General features: G+C 57.3%; 1 protein-coding gene across 2 annotated transcripts in view; it reads right to left on the bottom strand.

Annotated features, from left to right (window-relative positions):
- Positions 1 to 14844, bottom strand: part of TTYH2 (tweety family member 2) — a 39925-nt gene that overhangs the window by 11786 nt on the left and 13295 nt on the right. For both annotated transcript variants that reach the window (XM_030837554.2, XM_060290168.1), the window contains exons 4-6: positions 9617 to 9837; positions 4650 to 4745; positions 4088 to 4160 (exon numbers count right to left, since the gene is read on the bottom strand). In XM_030837554.2, the coding sequence (XP_030693414.1) occupies positions 4088 to 4160; positions 4650 to 4745; positions 9617 to 9837 (390 nt within the window). The remainder of the gene's footprint in view (positions 1 to 4087; positions 4161 to 4649; positions 4746 to 9616; positions 9838 to 14844) is intronic.

Raw genomic sequence — 14844 nt, 5'->3', positions numbered from 1 at the left:
TTCTGGGATAGACCTGGGTCAAGGGTAAGCTGCGGGACGTGTCTTGGAGAGTTATTTGCACCATGACCTCGTTCGCTCATCTCTGTTTTATTTTTTGTCTTGCAGTTACCAAGTCCATCCCCGCTCTGGGGCTGTCCATCTATGAAGCCTCCCTCAGACTCTCTTTCTAAAGAACTACATTGGTGCTGAATCCATCTTCGAGCTTTTGGGTGCAGGTCCTGTCATGATGAGATGGGGGAGCAGGAAGCGCACGGGCTGAGAGGACACGGGTTCCGGGCTCTGCCACTGCTGCGTTGGGGGACTGGGACACCGCAGCGCAGCCTGGCTAGGTGACCACCAAAGGCCCACAGGGCTGAGTGCAAGCATGTCTGGGCCCTGGAAGAGGCAGCAGCAAGGATGCCATCCTGAGCCAGGCCCTCGCCAGATCTGGCCTGGGGGGTGCAGTGGGACACTGGTAGAGGGGGACTTCCACATTTCAGAGCAGCCAGGGGAAGCTCTGTTCCTCTGGCCTGTTCCAAGGGGCACCCCTGCTCCAGTGCACGCTCTCCAAGCCGGGGACTCCTCTCCATGGCCCTTTCCTGCCAGTGCCCTGTCCTCCTTCAGGAAGGGCTGCCTCAGGGGGCAATGCTGGAGCATCTCTCATTCATTCACCGAATTGACAAATATTTATTGAGTACCTACCAGGTGCCACACGATGTTCTAGGCGTGAGACACAGTGGCAAGCTGTACTACGGCACTTATGGTCTAGAAAGTGTGTGTCTGGGTGGGAATGGGGAATAAAACGCCCCTCCAGATACAGAGCTTCCACAGAGCCACATCTGTACCCGCGCACATATACACGCTCACACAACCACATGCCTCAGGACCCTGGGAGAACCCTTTTATACTTAAATCACTAGCGTCCATCATCAGACTGGTTTATTAATATAAGTCAGAGCTGCCGCACCAGCGGGCCCGGGGGTGCACCCTCACCCTCGTTACAGGAGTGGCAGAGAGAGGGGAGCCAGAGCCAGGCAGGGCCATGGGGAGGCCTTGGGAAACATGACGAGCGAGGCCACCATCTTGGTCTGGGTCATCCCCAACAAATTTGGGATCCAAAGAAGGACAGGAGGCCGCTGGCAGAGGCTCCACCAGGGATGTGCCCCTCACCCCCCCTCCTCAGGCCAGGTCTGCTCTTCAGACCCTCAGGGAGGATTCAACCTTCCTATCGGTGAAGACAAGGGCCGTATGTGCGTGTGCACACGTGTGCTTTCTTCACGCAACGGGGATGGGGATGGGGGGCGGGGGAGGGTGCACTGGGCACAGCTGGAGTCACCCTGTGACCCTCCTAGACAGGTAGTAAGTGTGCAGTAAACCAATGGACCCTTACTGTGTGCCTCCCAGGGGTCAACCAACCCATCTCTTCCCGACAACAGCCCTTCCAGGCGACTGCTGTTCTCCCCATTTTACACAAGAGGAGACAAGGAGAGGGAGGTCTGGGGAACTTCAGTTATGTCCCCGGGGCCCCCTGCTGGGGGGGGAGGGGATGAGGACCCAGCCAGGGGGGTTCCAGCGGCCAGGCTCCTTGGGCTCGGAGTATATAATTGTAATATTTACCTAGTATTTGCTTTTGTATTTGTTCAAAGTACTGGCTATTTTTATAAAATTCTTTGGAAGTTTTTCCTTTATTGATTGGAAGCAGATTATTTTTTGCACTATTAAAATAAGCTTATTATATGAAATATTAAAAAAAAAAAACCCTCACTGGGTCGGGGCCCAGTGAGGTGGGCCCGCCGTCCCTCCGTGGCCGATTCTCAGGGAGACCTCGGCTCAGTCAGGGGTGCCCTGCGGCCAAAGCACCTGGGTGACCCTTTCCTCCTTCCTCTCCCGGAATCCACTTCTCCCCCTTCCTTCTCCTTGGGCACTCTCTCTCCTCTCTGCCCCTCACCCTTCACCTCTGCCTTACACTCCTGACTGCACAGGGGGTGGTCGGGCAGATAAGGCTCAGCTACCCGGCTCCCAGCTCCCTCCCCATCACATTCTTAGGGGCAACAGCTCCACTCCTGTCTCATGGAGGCCCTTTGGTGGGGGGGGACGGGGAAGGCAGGGGGTGAGGCCACCCCTGCAGCGGGAAGGCAGTGTTGGAGCTCTGGTCCCACAGATCTCAAAAACAAAAACACCACCCCCGAAAAACAGGCTCAGAGAGCAGGGGCAGTGGCCACACAAAAGCTCCCCACAATAGCCTTTGAGGGCCTGGCTCCTTCACCCCCAACTTCCTATTAAAATGCAGCAGGATCCGTAGCCCCATCAAAGGCCCATTCACTCCCTCACCCTCTCTCTCTCTCACACACAAGGGCCTGACTAATCGAATTAGGGAAATGGCCTTTCTCTCCAGCTCCCTGGCATCCCGGGGCCCTCAGCTGGGAGCTGAAGTCCCCGCTGGGAAGGAGCTGTCTCCCAAAAGGCAGCCCGTGGTGGCCAGCTGGAGGCCATCGCTGCTTTGAGAAGGCAGATGGGGGAAGGGCCCACCATATGCAAGCTTCCCTGCGCCCACTCTTGTCGCTGGAGGAGAGGCTGTCGCCAGGCAGCCGTGCGTGGGGCTCCGGCCAGCAGCCGCTCCCCCCAGACCATGTACAGCCCACCCAGCTCCAGATGAAGGCAGGATGCGCTTCAGTATGGCCTGAGCTCTCCTCCTCTGCTCTTCCCTGTATCTGGAGGGGCCTCAGCCCCGGGGATGTAGGTTCCGCCTGTCCAGTGTTCCCTCCTGCCCAAAGCCATGGGCAGAGGGGAGACAAAACAGGAGATGCCCACCTCCTCCCCCTGCTGGACAAGCTTTGCCCAAAGCTACTCTGAGCCAAGCTGCACCAGGGTCTACTCATTTTGGGGGCGTCATGGATGCAAAGTGGTCAAGGCCAGAGCCACCAGCCAGCCCCCAAGTCACTGGGCCAGGCACGTATTTGGGTAGAGGGGTTCCAGTGAGCCCTTTTCTTTTCTCCCCAGGTTGAAAGGGCAGAACGGATGCAGGTCACGGGGTTACTTTGTGGCCCTTAAGTCAGCTAGGGGTTCCCTGAAATCCCTTGGTACATCCTGCCCCCTGTGCCACACCCACACCCACACACCCACACCCACACCCACACACACCCACACACACACACCCACACCCACACACACACCCACACCCACACCCACACCCACACACACACACACACACCCACACACACACCCACACACACACACAGTGCTCCACCATGTATCGATTCACACGGGATTGCAGTGATCTGCCTACACGTCTTTCTTCTGCGGGCTGTGACTTCGTCAAGAGCAAACATCACGTCCTCCTGTTTCTGCATCTCCAGGCACCTGCACCATCGAGCGCCACATAGCCAAGCATCAGCTGAACGAACGAACGAATGAATGACTGACACGCACACAGCTTCTCTCGAGCATTAGGTCTATTAAAGACCAAACATACCTGCCCAGGAAGCTTCCCCCCTTACACTCCTGACTCACCTTATGTGTGTGTGTGTGTGTGTGTGTGCACGCTTGGTTTTGTTTTTTTCACATCTCAAGGCACCACACCAGGAAACATACACCACTGCGTTTTAGGTGGTGTGTGCGAGTCCAAGGGCAAGGGGACGGGAAGCAGGTGAAACGCCACCTTCCACGTTCCTGACACCGGGGAAGCCGGCCCAGGAGTGTGCTTCTGAAGCTGGAGGGCTCCTCCAGCCTGAGGTTCAAACCCCACCCACACCCACCAGACCTGGTTAGTTCTTTATACCCAGAGAGAAGGCACCTGGTCATCTGTGCCCGTCCTCACAAGCCGTGGCTGGGAATGGGCCAGCGGGGTGGGAAAGGGATCAGGCTCCACGGGTCTTATCTTGGCTCTGCCCCGAAATGCCTCGTGACCCTGGGCAAGCCCCTTCCTTTCCCTGGGCCCATGTCCCCATCTGAAGGGGGAGGGGTTGGCACAGATGAGCCCGGCCCCTTTAGTCCTGAGACTCTGCGATTCTATTAGGGACTGAGACTGGCAGCTGGCCCTACCCTGGGAACGCTGGACAGACGGTCCACCTGGTCAGACCACCCAGCACCCCCAGGCCACCCAACTCACCACCGCCGCAGCAGTGTCAGCAGCCAGGGACGTCCAGCTGAGAAGCAGGGCCACCACCCCACAGCACAGCACCCTAGGAGAGAGGCAGCTGCCGGTGGGATCCAGGCCGAGGCCGGCAGGCGGGGGACCCCGTGATGGCTGTCACCCCGCCAACCTTCAACGCCCTCCCTCTCGGCTACGATCTTGTCCCCCCGACCCCCAGACTCTTGCAGTGGCCCTGAGGGCAGCCTCAGCCCCTGCCCTGACATCGCCCCGCTGACTGCTGGCGGAGGGATATGGACCGATGCCTGGGGCACAGGTCCCTGAGCCGAAGAGACACAGCAGTGAGGGCGCAAGCTGAGGAAGTGAGTGTCTCTAACGCCTCAGCTGCTCAACAGTCAGGCCCAGGAGGGAGGGGACACGTGAAGAAAGCCTGGTGTGGCTTGGTGTCCAGATGGTGAGCCAGTGGCTGCTGCCCCCACATCCTCCCAGCCCTGCCAGGCCCTCACCTCTCTGCTGGTGGCACTGTCACCCCACACCCTTGGCCAGCTCCTGTCCCAGGCCCAGAGGCGGGGCTACTCACGAGGCCAGGAGGCACCTGGAGCTCTTGGCCAGTCCCAGGCAGGCGAGGAGGCAAAGGACCAGGTCCAGGACGAAGAGCAGGAGGTAGGAGAGCCACCTGAGCAGACCAGAAGGGATGGTCAGGGGAGCAGGGCAGAACTGCCCACCTGGGGTCCACCAGGGAGGCCTGGACCACTGCCCCAGGCCCGCTGGACCCTTCGTGATTCAAACCGCCCACAGCCAGTGGCTAAGCAAACTAGACCAGGGGGCGCCCCTGCCCCGGACAGGAAGAACCCAGCGTGCATGGTGGACAGCTCCTCTGGGCTCTGGGAGCTGCACCCCGCTTCTGCCCGGACAAAGGAGTCACCTTCCCCTGCCCCAGCTGAATGTCTGAACCAGCATGGTCCCCTGAACTTTCTGCAGTGATGCAAGTGGACCACCTCTGCACTGTCCACTCTCTCTGCCACTACCCACGTGTGGCCAGGAGTGGGAAACATGGCTGGTGCAACGGAGGAAATAAATTTCTCCTTTCATTTACTTTTTTTTTTCCTTTTTTTTTTAACTTTTTAAAAAAAATTGAAGTATAGTTGCTGTACAATATTACATAAGTTTCAGGTGTACAATACAGTGTCTCACAAGTTTTGAAGGTGATACTCCATTTATAGTTATTATAAAATATTGGCTACATTGTACAATATATCCTTGTAGCTTATTTTATTTTTTAAAATTTAATTTTTATTTTATATTGGAGTATAGTTTTTTTCTTTCTTTTTTGGCCACACCCAGCGGCATGTGGGCTCTTAGCTCCCCGACCAGGGATCGAACCCACGCCCCCTGCAGTGGAAGCGCGGAGTCTTAACCACTGGACTGCCAGGGAAGTCCTGGAGTGTACGTAGTTGACTTACAATGTTGTGTTGGTTTCAGGTGTACAGCAAAATGATTCAGTTATACATATACATATATCCTTTTGATTAGTGTTTTTTTTTTTTTTTTTTTCCTGCGGTACGCGGGCCTCTCACTGTTGCGGCCTCTCCCGCTGCGGAGCACAGGCTCTGGACGCGCAGGCTCAGCGGCCATGGCTCACGGGCCCAGCCGCTCCGCGGCATGTGGGATCTTCCCGGACCGGGGCACGAACCCGTGTCCCCTGCATTGGCAAGTGGACTCTCAACCACTGTGCCACCAGGGAAGCCCTTGATTAGGTTTTGATTTCAACCACCTTTTGTGCCAGGCACCGAGCTTAGGGCCAGGGGATTCTCGGATGCGTGGGTTCATCCCCAGACCATCAGGAGCTCGGGGTGGGGCAAGGGAGCCCAGGCCAGGTCATCCCAGGGCACCAAGAACCTCCAGGCCTCCCAGCCCCTCACTCCTCTGGCCTTTTGCTGCCCACCCAGGGCTGAGGTGATGGGGAAAGGCAGTCACACAAGCTGGAGAACTTGGCAAGTTGCACCCCCCCTCCCCCTTGAGCCTCAGTTTGCAAACCTGTGAAGGAGGCCGGAACTCTGTGAGGATTAAGTGCTCGCTAAATGAAAAGGGAAACAAAGAAAGGCAGAGGGATTCCGGGGTCCCTGCTTTTCTGCTTCTCCAAAGCACGGGCTGCAGAGCCCAGGGTACCCAAGTCCAAGGGTGCTGACAAGACCCCAAGCAAAGCACCCTGGTTCGTTCCCTTCCAAACAGGATCCCAAGGTGCCCTCACACCTCAGCTCCAGCCTCGCTGAGCAGCCACTTCCATCGGCCCTGCGCGGGGGACCAGTCTGAGCGCTGGGGACTGGTGGACGGAGACGGCAGGGAGCAGAGAGAAGGGGCTTCTCCTAGTCCCAGAAGAGGGAAGTCTTCTGATCATTATGTCTCTTGATGCAAAAGCCAAGCAAATTCGTTGACTTCTCTCCAGCAAATGTTTTCGGCTTCACTAATACCACAAGGAGGGTAAGAAAGAGCTTGGAGTGTGGGGAGGGAGTGGGGTGGAGCTGGAAGAAAGTGACAAAGAAGCTCCAAGTCGGGGAGAGCACGCTGGAGGCCGCCTGGCAGCCAAACCAGGTTCCTTCCCCCTTTACGAATGGAGGCTAAACGCCTCAAAAAGGGGGCAAATCAAAATCCTCGATTCCCTGCCTGGAGTGGAGCCGGGCAGCCACTGTAGTCTCTGGAGCTCCCAGGAATGGATCTAGCGGCTCTGGGGAAGTGCAGAGCCCGCCCCGCCCACCACTAGGACGAGGCCACCAAGAGCCAGTCTTCCTAGAATCAGAGTCGGAGCTTGAAAGAACCTCAGGAACATCTAGCATTAGAATCTCATTCTACAGGGCTTCCCTGGTGACGCAGTGGTTAAGAATCCGCCTGCCAATGCAGGGGACACGTGTTCGAGCCCTGGTCCGGGAAGATCCCACATGCCGCGGAGCAACTAAGCCCGTGCGTCACAACTCCTGAGTCCGTGCGCCACAGCTACTGAAGTCCACCTGCCTAGAGCCCGTGCTCCGCAACAAGAGAAGCCACTGCAATGAGAAGCCCGCACGCTGCAAGGAAGAGTAGCCCCCTCTTGCCGCAATTAGAGAAAGCCCGCACGCAGCAACGAAGACCCAATGCAGCAAAAAATAAATTTTTAAAAAAAGAACCTTGTTCTACGATTGTTAAACTGAGGCCCGTGGGAGAAGAGCCTGGACCAGGAATTCCAGACTCTCCATGTCTCGGAGCCTTCCTACAAGAGACACAGCCAGCCACCAGGCGCCTCTCAAAGTCCTGGTTTCATGTTTCCAACATAAAGGTTTCTTGTTACCTCTCTCTCCTCTACTCTGCACATTAGCAGGAAATCAGTTAGGACTGCTTCTAACCGACTCTCCACGAGGACTGTGTTTCAAGGCATCCACGCCTCCTTGTGTAGTAAAGGGTTCCTGGAAACAGCTCTGCGAGGCGGATGCATTTTCCCAGAGGAGCCTGGTGATGACCTGGGGATGTGTTTCTAACCAAGAACTTGGCTCTCGCAGGAGCAGCTCAGGCCCCTGCTCTCTCAGCTCCTCCCATATCCGGTGTTGATGCGATTGCTGTTACACCCTTTGTAAATCTCCGGAGAGGAATCTCTTAGCTTTTTAATTGCCTCCAATACTTAGCCAGGCCTTGTGTAAAAGTACTAAAAAGAATTTGCTTAGCTGGATGGCTGTGCTCTAGAACCATTTGGAAAGCAAAGATGTGGAGGCTGTCCAAAGGAGACCCAGCCCCTAAGGCTGGTTAGGTCATGAAGAATAAAATAAGGCTTTTGTTTTAGGGCAGCTCAGGCAAGAGGCGGGAGCAAACAGCAGATGAGGGGAAGGGACAGAACATCACTAATGTTCAGAAGCCACAGGTGCTACCCTTGAACTAGACCTGAACAGGGGTGGAAGCTGGGGATGGGGGCTCCAGAGGACGCTCTCAGTCGCCCACATTGAAATAGATACTGTGCAGCGGTCGCCACGCTTACCCCAGTTTTCCATAAAATCATCTTAAACGTAAGTCCCGGTTGATACATACATTCTGACTTATTTCACCACAGTCATTCTCCAAGTGCCCGCATTAGGCCCTTCGGCGTACATGGCCCCAGGTTAGGTCCACTCAGAGAGAATGGCAGGGTCAAAACGGATACCTAACTTTCCACGACAGAAAGATGTAGGAGGCTCAGGCAATGACTGTCCCTCACGTCACAGGACTAATCAGACGCCCCTGTACTGGGTCACAAGTCACAACCAGTCCTTAGAGTTGGTAGTTTCTTTGTGGTCACTTGGGAGAAAGGTGCTTTTGCACGTGAGCGAAAAAAAATCTGGTGGGAAGTTGCACTGGTGACATCTGGAAAGGCAGGGGCTGGATGGGCGGAAGGGGAGGAACAAGGAGCGCTGTCCAGGGCGGGGGGGCCTCATGAGCTCCCCCTGGTCGGGGCCTGGCCATCTCCTACCCCGGGGAAGGGAGAGCCCTGGATGGGGAGGTCTCTGGCCAGAGGCCACCAGAAGCATTTTCTCTGGGTCAGTTCAGCCTGGGATGAGGCTTTCTCATAAAGGGGAAATGAGCCCAGAGTAAACTGTGCAGCGTTGTGGTAAAGACTCTGACCTTTGCTAATGGCTTGAAGGGGAGGCAACAAAGGGGGGCGGAGGGGGGGGGTGGCGGGAGGGGCATCCAAAGAGCGGACACCTGCTCTTCAGGGCTCCTGTGTCCATTGCTCCCCAGCACTGCCTCCGTGCCAGGCGCCCTGCCCTGGGTGCGCAAGGACGTGTACGCCATGAGTGGGTGTCACCCTTCGGCTGGGAGCCCCCCAAAGCCGGGGCTGCCTCCTCCTTTCTTGGTTGTCCCCAGAGTGACCTTCACCAGACCCTGTGCGTGGAGGGAGGGCAGCCGGTCCCTGGTCAGCTGGCCTGTGTCCAGTGCCTTCACCTGGGATGGGGTTTGGGTGATGGGGAGGCAGGGGAGACGTAAATGAAACCCCAAAGGCTCGATGACACAGGTATGAACCTGCATACCTGACATGGCAAAGGTGGGGTGGCGCCCCGCAGCCCACATCACTCAGGCTGGAGGCATCTCTGAGCTTGCTAAGCAGCTGCCCCTGGGGAGAGGCAAAGAGGCTGCCATCCCCCCGACGCCCTGCACCTCTGGGGCTGAGAATGCAGGTGCAGGGAACCCTGTCCCAGAAACCCGGGCAGGTGAGGAACCCATAAGCCACCAGCACTTCACCCAGCGCCAGCCACAGAGGATGCTGGTCCCGGAGGAGCCCCTTGCTGTGTGCGGGGTGGGAGGCCAGGTCCAGCCTCCTGCGCTGAGATCTCGGCACATCACTGCCTCTCCCTGGGGCTCAGCGCCTGCCTGTACAAGCAGGCTGTACCACATGCCCACCGCTCGGCCCCCACCAGCTCTCATGTCCTAGGGATTTCAGTCATTAAGGCTTAAGACCTTCTGGTGCCACTTCCCAGCCCAAGCCCCAAGACGCTGGCTTGGATGAAGGAAGCTGGGGCAGCCCCATCACCCCTCCCCGGGGCCCCTCACCGGTAGTACTCCACGTAGCCAGTCTGGTTGACCAGTTCGGTCAGCTCCTCGGTGACCTCTGTCCACACGGGCACCCCTGCCAACTGCACGATGATGTTGCCCGCCATCTGCTGCATGAACTTCAGCGTCTGGAGGTAATCGCCCCGGGTGGCAAAGATCTCACTGAGCCGGGCCAGGTGCTGCTCGAGGTCGACCTTCATCTTCTGGGTGGTTCCAGACACCTGGGGAGGGGCGGGGCTTCTGAGTCTGGCCTCGGGTGGGAGGAAGCCAGAGAGGTAAACCCTCTGCCTCAAACTCTGGAGGAGAAGAGCTTGGCCTTGAATGAGTGCCCCATGGGCGCCACCCCCAGCCCTGAAGAGTCACGAGGCTGTGGTCCAGACGGAGGATGGACAACAGAGGCTCCCACTACCCGCCCAGCCCATGGGTCCCTCCATCCAGGGGACAGGCTCGATCTGGCCCTAACCAGGACCTGGGCTCCAAGACACAGTGCTTTCCTAGAAAGACAGACCCAGATGGGGAAACAAACAAGAGAAGCCATTTTTCTTCCTTGAAGATTCTCTTCAAAGTTTAAACACCTTGGGTGATGAATTCTTTTGGGGGGTGAGGAATAAAACGTTTAAACTGAAGAGTCCCTCTGTTGCTACCTGACCTTTTGTTCCCACAATAGGCTTTCTCAGCGTCTCACAAGAGAAAGGCTTTGTTGTAGAGCAAAGGACAGCCCACAGCGTCCTGAACCCCCCGAGTGAGGGCAGAACAATGGAACTTTGAAATAATACAGGCAGACGGGATCCTGCCTCCGAGCAGCCGGGACACGTGACAGGAGGAGGAAATCGGCGCCTTCTCTGTGCTTGTCCACCCGCCCCCCCGCCCCCCCCCCACGTTTGTCCTGCCTGGAGCTGAGCAGAGCCTGAAGGAAGCATCTTTCTGCTCAGAGGTAGAGAGGGAAGGGCAATGGAGGTGACTCTCCTGGGTCTGCAAACAAGGACCACAAGAATTAGAAAGGTGCCTCTCGATAGCCCAGATGCAGGGTCCGGCAGGGGCTGGAGACCCAGCCTGGGAACCCCAAGCACCTCCCTGCCAAGCCCGTTCTGAGCCTGGGTGTCAGCACGAGGGGAAGAAGGGCTTCGTTGCTCTGAAACTGTCATGCTATACCAACAAGCACAACTGGTTGGAAGCGGGGAGTGTGCGCTATTCCTCCAGGCAGACTTCAGCTCCCCCAGGTCTGGAAGGAAGAGAAAAATGACCCAGAATGGGAGTTCCCTGGCGGTCCAGTGGTTAGGACTCTGCGCTTTCACTGCCGAGGGCCGTGGGTTCAATCCCTGGTCGGGGAACTAAGATTCCGCAAGCCTTGTGGTACTGCCAAAAAAAAAAAGACCCAGAAGAAGGTTTAGGAGTGTCCAATGGGGAGAGCTCTGCAGAGAGGTGATCAGACCCCACTCCTGGCAGCAAACGCTGTTTCTCCGCATTAGGGGGGACTTGACAGCAACTCTGTGGCCTTTCACATCTGCGCTAGGCTAGGAGTTCCTGGTTCCGGAAAAGAGAATGGCCCCCTTTGTTGCATTTTATGTTTTTCAGTGTCAGCGGCTTGTTCCTTTTCCCGGCTTGTTGCTGGTTCTCACAAGCTGGCTAAGGACTGAGAGATACCAAAGTGCAGAGATGCTGGGCATGTACAAATGAATTCAATAACTAAACCTCACCCTAATAAACATTCCTTTTCAATTCAATAAGATCAACGGACAAGTGCTTTGCAGCCATTGATCCAAAGGCACTCAATAAATGTTAACATTGGGAGCAAGACCTGTACTGCTAGGATATAGGATATATCCTATATAGGATATTTTCATATTCCTATATGATACCCAGCACACTTTAGATCACAGGGCCGTTAAAAATGCTCTGTAGGGGGCTTCCCTGGTGGCGCAGTGGTTGGGAGTCCGTCTGCCCATGCAGGGGACGCGGGTTCGTGCCCCGGTCCGGGAAGATCCCACATGCCGCGGAGCAACTGGGCCCGTGAGCCATGGCCGCTGAGCCTGCGCGTCCGGAGCCTGTGCTCCGCGACGGGAGAGGCCGCGATAGTGAGAGGCCAGCGCACCGCTATGAAGAGTGGCCCCCGCTCGCCATAACTAGAGGAAGCCCGCACAGAAACGAAGACCCAACACAGCCAAAAAAAAAGTGCTCTGTAAACTTTTCCTGTAAGAGGACTTTTTTCCCCTTCCATAGCTCTATATGTTTAACTTCTCTATTTCTTAAATTCCTCCTTGGAAAGAAAACCCGAAAGCCAGGCCCTCTCTTTCCTCCTGATGTCTTCCCATAGGAAACGAAACAAAATAGAAAAAATTAAAATCACAGTGTTGACCTACTTACACCCCCGGCTTCCCCACTGCACCTCCAGTCCTTGGAGGTTCAGCACAGAGCTGCCCACAGGGAGATGGCGATGGGCACACTCAGAGGTGGATCAGGCACTCCCACGGGGAATCGGGAGGGCCGGCTCAGCTCCCCAGGCTGGGGTGGGGTTAGGGGCGAGCTAGCAGGTGGTAGAGGAAGCTGCTGCCCCAGAGGATGGAGCCGTGGTTCTCCACTGTGGCCCCTGGACCTGTTATCAGCTGGGAACTCGTTATAAATGCAGATTCTCAGTCTGGTCCCAGACCTACAGAATTGGAAAGTCTGGGGTGGGCCCCCGCCATCTGTGTTTATCAAGCCCTCCAGGGGATTCTGTTGCAAGCGCAAGTTTGAAAATCTCTGAGACGGAGGAAGCTCCCTCCTAGACAGGGAGTTGATGAGGTTTTCTAGACAGGCAGGGGATGAAGGACCAGGAGATGAAGGGTGGAGGCTTGGCAGGCCGGGGGCGGGGCCCCCATCTCAGAGCCTTGAAGGGAAAGGCTAAGACCAGACCCCTGGGTTCCAGTACTCGCTCTAACACAAACTAGCTCCCTACCCTGCAGCAGCAACACGACCTCTCTGTGCCCAGTTCCTTCCCCAGGGCTGCCCACAGGCCTGATGCCAATGCAAAGGAGAACCCAGAGGAGCCTCAGTGGCCACCAGAACATGTGGCTCAAACTCGAGCCAGCTGAGCTCCCAGGGGCTGTAGAGCCCAAGGCCCTGGTTTTAAGCCGAGACCCCAGTGGGTGAGAGGTGTGCAAGGTGCCCTGAGTGAGTCACTGGGCCCAGATCGGGGGCGCTGGATCCAGAGAAAGGACCCACCTGGCCCTCCCAAAGGACCCTTTGTGACCCCCCAAATCAGAGTGTGCAGCTGATCCAGGACCCTCCCGCCGCCCACCGAGGCCCAGGGCTCCCTCAGGGAGGAAGGGCGCAGGCCTGCGGCTTCTGGTCTGGGAAGGGGAGCCTGGGAGGGCCCACCTCGCTCTGGCCCAGGTCTTAGTCGCCTGACTTGTCTCCTGAGTGCCGCCGCCCCCCAGTCCAAGCCTCCTCTCTCTTTCGTGGTGATTACGGTAACACACACAATTACAGTAATTATAATAATGGCACCATTAGCATAGGGTCCCCCCTCCCAATGTGGAGCGTTTTTTGTAGATTACCAGGCACTTTCATGGGCATTATCTCAACCAACGTCATTTATGTGTGATATTTGGCCTTCACCCCCCTCCAATCTGGGGAGCCGTCTAAGATCTGCTGCCTCCCCTGGAGCCCTTGGGACTGTGAGTGTTGGGGGCCCACCCGAGGCCCAAACCAGCCCCATAGGCCCAGCCAAGGACGCAGGTCAACACAGGAGGTGGCCATCAGGACCCAAGCAGCTCCTGGCCGGCTGGACCATCGCCAGAGCCTGGGACGCCTGCCTTCACTTTTCAGAAATGGTGGAGAGAGGATGAGGGGCTGACCGCCAGAGACACACGGAACCCTTCCCTTCAGGAACACGGGGGCATTTAGAGACCTGGGGTCTGATGCACAACGTCCACCCCTGACCCTGGGGAGCGCTCAGCTGGGGTGGATGGGCCCAACCTGGGGGTCTCGGGCCCAGCTCATCTACGGCGGATAAGGACATGAAAAGCTTGAATCTTCCCATCAGGGCGGCTCTGGGACTTTCTTCCTCAGCCCTGGGGAGCCACGGGTCATTCCTTACAATGGTCACAAGTCAGCCAGTGAAGGTCATGGCTCTGGGGCTTCCCGGGGAAGGGATTCTCCTTCAGGGGCTGGCCCTTCCTCCAGTGGTTCTGTGCTGGTGGGTGGAGCCCCTTCCCCACCAGGGCAGAGGGGAAGGCAGGGGTCCCCAGGGAGTGAGCTCCCCCCAGGCCCCACCCAGTGCTGGTCAGGCGGCGTTCGGCCCCTCAGCTCCCCCATCCCAGCCGCCCCATCCTCACCCCATTAGAGCTGCTCCAGCCCAGTGTCCAGGCAGCTCTCAGCCCCCAGTGGACACAGGGGGTGGTTGGATGAGCTCAGCAGGAGAGCTGGGCCCCTGCTCTGGTGTGTGACCCTCGGCTCCCCAGAAGGACCCTCTCTGCGGCCAGAGCCACGGCACCCAGCACCCAGCCGTACCCCCAAGGAGCAGCACAGCTGTCTCTTTAAGGGAGTCCCTCCTGGGAGGAGCCGGGCTGGGGGATTAAGGCCTGAGAGGAGCTTAAGGGAGAGGAGGGGCACTGAGGTCGAATCCTCCTGAAGCCGCACCAGGAGGAAGTGAGGTCCACAGGCTCCGGTCGGGGCTGGATTGCGCGGCTGAGGCTGCCTGACACAACTGCTCATTTGCTGAGGTCACCCCTCTACTGGGGAACTGGCCCAGAGGTGATGGCGGACAGGACTGGCATTTCTGAAAACTGCCCCGGAGCCTGGCTCCTAGGGCGCCAGGGGCTGCTGGGAAATTAGCTGCAAAGAGCCAGTGCTTCCAGAGAGAAAGTGACAAGCGCTGGGGGCCATGGGCTACCTTTTTTTGAAGACCCTGACTCTCCCCGCCCTCGAGGCTCAGCAAGTGGACCTCTTCCTTGGGCGAAAACTCCTTCCTCTCCTCTGGCCAGCCCAGCACATCCTTCACCCTTAGCCCCCAGCTGGAGTCACGGCGCCTGGAAACCAGAGCCCGGAGGACACCTTGCGGGGTTTGGGGCTCTTCACTTGTTTTTGAAAAGTGTTGACATCTCCTGGACGCCACCCACCATACTCTACACCCAGCACTGAAAGTGAACACAGAAAACACCGCGGGGCCGACTGTCCACATTCAGGGGCCTCTCGAACAAATGGCACAGTGCTCAGCTCTGCTGAAGATGGACGGGCTCTGATCCCAC

The sequence above is a fragment of the Globicephala melas genome, chromosome 20, assembly GCF_963455315.2.
Source record: "Globicephala melas chromosome 20, mGloMel1.2, whole genome shotgun sequence".
Taxonomy (NCBI): domain Eukaryota; kingdom Metazoa; phylum Chordata; class Mammalia; order Artiodactyla; family Delphinidae; genus Globicephala; species Globicephala melas.
Note: the sequence above shows the minus strand (reverse complement) of the source record. Positions and strands in the feature narration are given on the sequence as shown.